At 40.5% G+C, this 7,667-nt stretch overlaps 1 protein-coding gene across 1 annotated transcript in view; it reads right to left on the reverse strand.

Annotated features, from left to right (window-relative positions):
• The window catches only part of LOC105983295 (arachidonate 12-lipoxygenase, 12S-type-like), a 34,294-nt gene extending 29,415 nt beyond the window's left edge, over nucleotides 1-4,879 (reverse strand). Inside the window, 2 exon segments of the mRNA XM_013013132.1 lie at nucleotides 878-964; nucleotides 4,850-4,879. Of these exon segments, the coding sequence (XP_012868586.1) occupies nucleotides 878-964; nucleotides 4,850-4,879 (117 nt within the window).
• Nucleotides 4,880-7,667: the final 2,788 nt, after the last annotated feature.

The following is a 7,667-nucleotide window of genomic DNA, read 5'->3' on the forward strand; positions in this document are numbered from 1 at the left end:
GGGGCCTGAACTCTGGGCCTGGGCGCTGTCCCTCAGCTCTTCAGCTCAAGGCTAGTGCTCTACCACTTGAGCCACAGCGCCACTTCCGGCTTTTTTTTCTTTTTGCTTATGTGGTGCTGAGGAATCGAACCCAGGGCCTCAGGCATGCAAGGCAAATGCTCTACCACTGAGCCACCTTCCCAGCGTAAAATTTTTTTTTATCTATTCCTTAATGTAAGACTTGAAACTTTGAAACTGCTGGAGGAAAATATAGAGGGAAAATCTTTCTTCACCTTCTTATGTGTATTTATTATGCTCATTGTACATACATACACATGTAAATATGCATATATATGTGAATACATGTATATATACATATTAAGGAAGGTTCAAAGTCAGGGACTAATTATCAGCTTCTGTTCATTTATGAAAATGAACACACGGAAACACTGAAAATCTCAGATACCAATTTAACACAACTCTGCGTAGTTTCTCTCATTGAATTTTTATCACTAAACATGTAGAAGAAACAATATTGTAAGGAAGCAACTTGCCCAGATTTTTATTGGACAACTTTTGCATTTGGTGGTATAGAGATGAGTAGGAATGGAGAACTTCAGGAATCTTGTCTATCTACACATTTCAACTCATCTGTGAATGGCTTTTAGGTATCACTGGCATTAATACACTGTTTCAAAGCTGAATATCACCTCAAACACTGAGTGAAGTTTAAAGTCCAATGTTTAGATAAAGCTCCCTCTACTGTCCAGCTATGGAATGACAGGATTTGTTATTTGGCAGGGGATGGGGGGAGGGGGAGGTTGAAGGAATTGTCTTCAAGACTCCAGTTCCTATTTGCAACAGGGTTGGCATCAGAACCCTTGATCACTTTTCTTACCCATTTACAGATGGCCACTCTGTCACACAACTGCAGCAGAAATCGCAGAGGGTTCATCCTTTGAATTGTGTGGCAATGAAGCCCTAGCTGAAACAGAGATACAAGGATAGAGTTTATCAAAGTCAGCTCAAAGTAATTCAAGATTATCGAAGGTTTGTTGAACCTTGCATAAAAGAAGGGGAGGTCTTCAAAAACTAGCATTACCATATGGTCCAGCAATTCCACTTCTGGGTATAGATCTGAAAGAACTGAAAGCAAAATCCTAAAGAAATGTCTGCATACCTGTGTTCATTGAATTTTTTTTTTTGGGGGGGGAGTCCGGTCATGGGGCCTGAACTCTGGGCCTGGGCGCTGTCCCTCAGCTCTTCAGCTCAAGGCTAGCGCTGTACCACTTGAGCCACAGCGCCACTTCCGGCTTTTTTCTTTTTGCTTATGTGGTGCTGAGGAATCGAACCCAGGGCCTCAGGCATGCAAGGCAAGTGCTCTACCACTGAGCCACCTTCCCAGCCCCTGTTCATTGAATTTAAGAGATGGAAGCAAACCAGACGTTCACAGCAGATTAATAGATACATAAAGTATGTTCTATATAAGCACAATCAAAGGAATCCCCCTCTCCTTGGGATTTGGGGCACCAGTTAAACACTATTAAGCATTGTTAAATAATAGTAAGCGCTGTTCCTTGCTACTAGAATGGTTCTATGTTAAGCTTTCTTCAAGTCTTTCACATTAAAAATGTTCAACTTCAATAATTATAGAAATGCAAACAAAAGTAATTTGTTTTTTTTTTCTCACAGCCAGGATTATCTAAAATATTGTTTATAGTTGTCCAGAATCATACGGTTGTAACCATAGGTTTATTCTAGGCCTTCTATTTGAGTCCATTAGTGTACACATTTGTTTTTTGTGCCAGCCCATGCTGGGTTTGTTACTATAGCTCTGTAGTAATATTTAAACTCGAGTATTGTGATGACATTGTGATTGGCATTCTTTTTTTTTTTTCATTTGGAAATGTTCTGGCTGTTTGGAGTTTTTCATGTTTCTATGTGAAATGTACAATTCTATTTCTGTGGAGAATTTCATTGGAATTTTGTCTTTTTTTTTCCAGGGCTGAGGACCGAACCCAGGGCCTTGTGCACATCAGGCGGGCGCCCTTCTGCTGGGCTAAACCCCCAGCCCCTTCATTGGAATTTTGATGGTGATTATGTTGAATCTACAGATCATTTTAGGTGATATTCATGGCAACCCTAAACATGGAAGTCCATTGCCAGATTCTGAAGTAGGCACAGGCCTTAGTTGATTGATACACTGCCAAGCCTGCAACCTTACTATTTTCCTTCTTATTTCATCAAAGTACTATGTGCCCCTCATCTCCTCCAGGTAGATGCCCTGCTATCTCCTTCAGGACTGGCTTTGAATGAAACTCATCATTTTCCTCAACTCTTGGCTTCTGAATTGGGGACCCTGAGTGGTGGGCAGCCTGGATATCTGATTCTGATCACATTCATACTGCTATCCTTGGAGCCCCATACCAATCTACCACACAGGTCTACAGCCTCATATCCCACTACACCCCACAGTGCAATGATGAGCTCAGCCCCCTCACCTTATGCATGCCATACACTACAGGAAACAGGAAATTCATCTCAATGGTTGCAGCCAGGGGCAGGAGAAAGAGACCAAGGAACTTGCTCCTCCATACATGAGATCTGTGTTCCTCCACTTGCCTGCCATTGCCTGAATGGTCATTCTGAGGTCCAGGTCACTGGTAGGCCAGAGGCACATAGGCCTCAGCATGAGGCCTACCATTACCAGAGGCCCTACCAATATCACCTATGTTTCTCTACCTAAAAATACCAGATTAAAATGTACAATTGCTAAATAAATAGGTATATTAATAAACACATACAAGACTTGTATGCTAACACAACACAATGAATAAAAGTAACAAAAAAGTAAAGGTGATTTGAATAAAAAGAAAGGTATATTATGTTTATCAAATGGAACTCTCAACTTCGTAATGTTGATAATAATCCCCAAATTTGTATTCAGGCTTAACACTCATAATCAAAACTTCTTATAGATATCCATATGAATATTAAAAAGTTTCTATGTAAATTGCAAAAGTACTTGAAGAGCATAATATTTTTAAAAGAAAAACAAAATGGTATGATAGTCCTTCCAATATCAAGACTACATTGTTATCTGTCATGTCTAGAAACAGGGACCACAGAAAAAAAACCAAGATATAAACCTATACAAAGAAACCTTGTGAATTTTAAGAGAAAATAAAAACCAAATCAATGGAGGGAGGATAGCATTATCTTTGCTTTTCTTTTGTTGTTTTAAGACTGAGACTCAAACTAAGTACCTGAAATTTTGCTCATTGGCTGGTGTTCTACTGACTGAGCCACACCTCCAACTCCCACATTATCAACTAATGTTTCTAGAACAATTGAACAGACACAAGCATAAATACCTGATTCTCAATACAAAGCATAATTAAAATATAAAACATTAAAATATGAAGCATGTAGATAGGTGCCCTTGCATTCTGTTTGTTTTTTCTTTGTTTTCTCTGTGTGTGTGTACACACCCACACGTGCTGGTTGTGAGCCTGGAACTTAGGGCCTGGACACTGTCTCTTGGCTTTTTAACTCTAGGCTAGTGCTCCACCGCTTGAACTACACCTTCACTTCTGGATTTTTGCTGGTCAACTGGAGATAAGAGTCTCATGGACTTTCCTGTCTTGGATGTCTTTGAGCCATAATTGTCAGATCTCAGCCTCCTAAGTAGCTAGAGTTATAGGTGTGAGCCACCAGGGGATGGCTTTTTCTTTTAAAAACCAGTGTACATTAATTGTGCAAAGTGAGGTGTTTTATTCTGATATTCTCACCCACCCATATAATGTACCTTCAGCATATTCATTTGTTTTATGGGTTAATATTAAATCCCCATCCTTGCCCTTTTCTCTCTTCTAAATCCCTTAACAGGCCCCTTTTAAGTTCACAACTGCAGACTCTAAAAAGAGAAAATATGTGATGCTTGTCTTTGAAACTAACTTATTTCATTTAATTTGATGATCTCCAGTTCCATCTATTTTCCTTAAAGTAAAATAATTTTTCTTCTTTAAAGCTGAATAAAGCTTCACTGTGTACATATACACCACATTTTCACTATCTTTTAAAATCGTAAATCAATAAAAATACACATTCAGGAATCTCCACAGTAAGCTGAAGGATTGTTTGGGGTATATATCCAGAAGTTGCACAATGAATCACATGGAAGCTCTGCTTTGAAGTTTTTAAGAAAACCTCCAGCTGATTTCCACCCTGGATGGACTAATTTGTATTCTCAGAATATCAAAATAGTTAAGGTTCCCATTTCCTAATCATCACACCATACACTTGGACGACTTTTCATATGTGCCATACAGCTAAGGACTTGTATTACAAATTGACAGAAGTCACCTGGGAGCCTCACACCTGTAATCCTATCTACTCAGAAGGCTGAGATCCTATGATTGCAGTTTGAAGCCAGCCCAGGCAGGAGAGTCCCTGAGATTCTTAAATCTTATTATTATTTTTTTCGTCAGTAGTGGGGCCTGAACTCTGGGCCTGGGCGCTGTCCCTGAACTCTTCAGTTCAAGGCTAGCACTCTACCACTTGAACCATAGCACCACTTCTGGCTTTTTCTGCTATGTGGTGCTGAGGAATCGAACCCAGGGCCTCATGCATGCAAGGCAAGTGCTCTACCACTGAGCCACCTTCCCAGCCCTCTTAAATCTTATTAACCACCAAAAACTAGAAGTGGAGCTGTGGCTTAAGTGGTAGAGTTCTAGCCTTGACAGCACATAGCCCTGAGTTCAAGCCCCATGGCTGGCACACAAAAAATAATAATGGTGTCAGATTATTATGTATCTTCTCTCCCTAATATAGGAACAAAAATGCCATTGACGTTTTTTCTCTCTCTTACTTGTTCATGTCCTTTCCCCTCCTTGGCCATGTCTAAAACAGACACAGATGAAGTTCTCTGGTTTGTGAGATAGGAACTGAAAAATTGGGAAGTGAAGCCATCATAAGGTGATCTTGAATGAATTACACATGTCTGTTCCTAGCTTACTAACCATCCTGCATATATTCCATTTCAAGTTTATATGTGAGTATGTGTGAATATGTGTGTGTATATGTCTTTATATATGTCTCTCTCTATATACATACATATACATGGCATAATTGTGTAATGCTTTTTAAAGAGTCAAAGTCCTTTTCCTTAAATCTGTACTTTCTCCTCTATTCCATTAGACTCCATCCTAGCCTTTCATTGGCCTCAATATTAGAATTTATCTTTGTTGCTATGATAAGAGTCTTGGGGTTTCCTTCCTCATCACTGGAATCTGATTCTTTTATTCTGGTTAAATTATGCTTCCTGTCTTATATTCTTAAACCCTCACTTTTTTTCCCCTCAGTTGTTAGGTAGGAAGAGTGATGCCAACCACAGAATACTGTTGTGATGATAAATGACTCACATATATTCTCTTTTTTATGGTCCTGGGACTTGAACTCTGGGCCTGGGCATTTTCTACTCTCTCTGGGCTCTTTTTACTCAAGGCTCACATTGTACCATTTGAGCTACAGCACCACTCCCAGCTTTTTCTGTGATTAAACAGAGGTAAGAGTCTCACAGATATTCCTGTCCAGGCTGGCTCTGAACTGTGATCCTCAGATCTCAGTCTCCTGAGCAGCTAGTATAAACATTAGCCACCAATGCCTGGGTATGAAGCCCATACATTTAAAATTTCTGCCAATTGGTAATTTATTTGTCCATTTGTCTTCAGAGTTTAGGGTTGTGGGCAATATGATACAGTTCATTTCTTATTTATTTATTTATTTACTTGTTGGTCATTGCTTAAACTCCTGGATACTGTCTCTGAGCCTTTTTGCTCATGGCTAGCATTCTACCACTTTGACCCACATTTTCACTTTCCAGTATTTAGGTGGTTAATTGGGACAAAAAAGTCTCTCATAAAGTGGCGCTGTAGCTCAAGTGGTAGAGCGCTCGCCTTGAGTTGAAGAGCTGAGGGACAACGCCCAGGCCCAGAGTTCAAGCCCCACGACCGACAAAAAAAAAAAAAAAAAACTATATAGAGCACTCAAAAAAGTCTCTCATAGCCCAGGATGGCTTTGAACTCTGATCTTCAGATTTCAGCCTCTTTAGTAGCTAGGGTTCCAGGCGTGAACCTCCATTGCCCAGATTACTTTTAATTTTTCAGGTTTTGTACATAGGTTCACCGTAAGTCAGGTAATGAGTACATTTCTCTTTTTCTGGATAATGTCACTCCTTCCTTCGCTTTCTCTCAGTTTCCCCTCCCTGTCCCTACCTGTAAGTTACATACATACATACATGCATACATATGTAGTGTATACTGAATAGAGCAATTGCATTTGTTCACCCTCCCTCCCTCCCTTTCTGCTCCCCTCTTTTCCCTCCCCCCAAAAAAATCCAAGAAAAACATACTAACACCACCACCAACAATAACAACAAAACCCCCATGTTTCCATTTCCTGGAGTTCCAGTCAATAGTGTTTTGAATGTTCAGAGAAGTTAACACCCCTGGGTTCCTCCCCTAAGAGTATCCTCCTTTTGTCTGTGTGCGCATGCTTAGAGTTCTGTATTTGTTTCATGTCCATTTATTATGTTTTAATGGTGGAAGGTGAGATTTTTAGAAATCAAGGAGGTTTATCAAGAATCCTAGGCTAGGTATGATGGCACACAGCTCGCATCCCAGCTACTTATAAAGCAAAGATTGGGAGGGTTGCAGCTCAAGGCTAGCACTGATAGAAAGGTTAGAAAGACCCTATATCAACAAACAAGCTGGGTGTGGTAGAGTCTCTCTATAATCCCAACTACACAGGAGGCATACATAGAACAACTGTGGTCCAAAGCTAACTCTAGACCAAAATCAGACCCTGCCTGAAAAATAAAACACAAAGGGCTAAGGGTATGATTCAAGTGGTAGAGGTCTTGCTTGTCCAGCAAGTGTGAGTTCAAACCCTAGCACCTTTAGAAAGAAGAAAGAGGAAGAAGAGAAGAAAGAGGAGGAGGAAAAGGAAGAGGAGAAGGAGACAATCATGAATCTTGAGAAAGGGCTGAAAAGTGAGATACAGTAGCATCTTTCCAGGAATCCCAGACTCGCCTGATGACATCAAGAAAGGATGCATTGTGGGCCTCGCTCCTCTTCCTCCTGACTTAGGAGTTTCCAACTTCACTCCCTCCTTTTTCAGATCTTTGGGCTGGAAATTTGTCTAGAGATTTTTGGATGTTTGCTTCCTTTCTGTTAATCTTGAGAGAATTGTTTTTCTGAAGGGTTCTTACTTTGGGCCAGGTGGTTGGTCCCTTGTCAGTTACATTTTAGTTGTTCACATCCTTTTCCTGAGGACTTTAATTAAGATCTTGTTAGAAGCTCCTTGAGTTTTCATTATATACTGTTAGGTAAAACACATCCTTTTGAACTTAGCCAATGAGCAGAGGAGTGGGGCCTGCTGGGTTAGAGATAAAAAGGGAGCAGCCTGCCCACTCTGTGTGCTTGTGTTGTACCTATGCAAGCTGAAACAGAGTAGCTCCACACACTGAAAAATTTGGAGGTCCTTTATTTAAGCCTGCAGTCATGAGTGGGGTCTATAGTAGGGTCCAGCCACACAAAGATCTCTCCAAGAGGAAGGAAAGTTGAACAGGATTGTTTTTTGTTTTTGGTCAGTTGTGGGGCTTGAACTCTGGGCCTAGGCACTGTCCC

The sequence above is a fragment of the Dipodomys ordii genome, unplaced genomic scaffold (assembly GCF_000151885.1).
Source record: "Dipodomys ordii isolate 6190 unplaced genomic scaffold, Dord_2.0 Scaffold19, whole genome shotgun sequence".
In the NCBI taxonomy this organism is placed as follows: Eukaryota; Metazoa; Chordata; class Mammalia; order Rodentia; family Heteromyidae; genus Dipodomys; species Dipodomys ordii.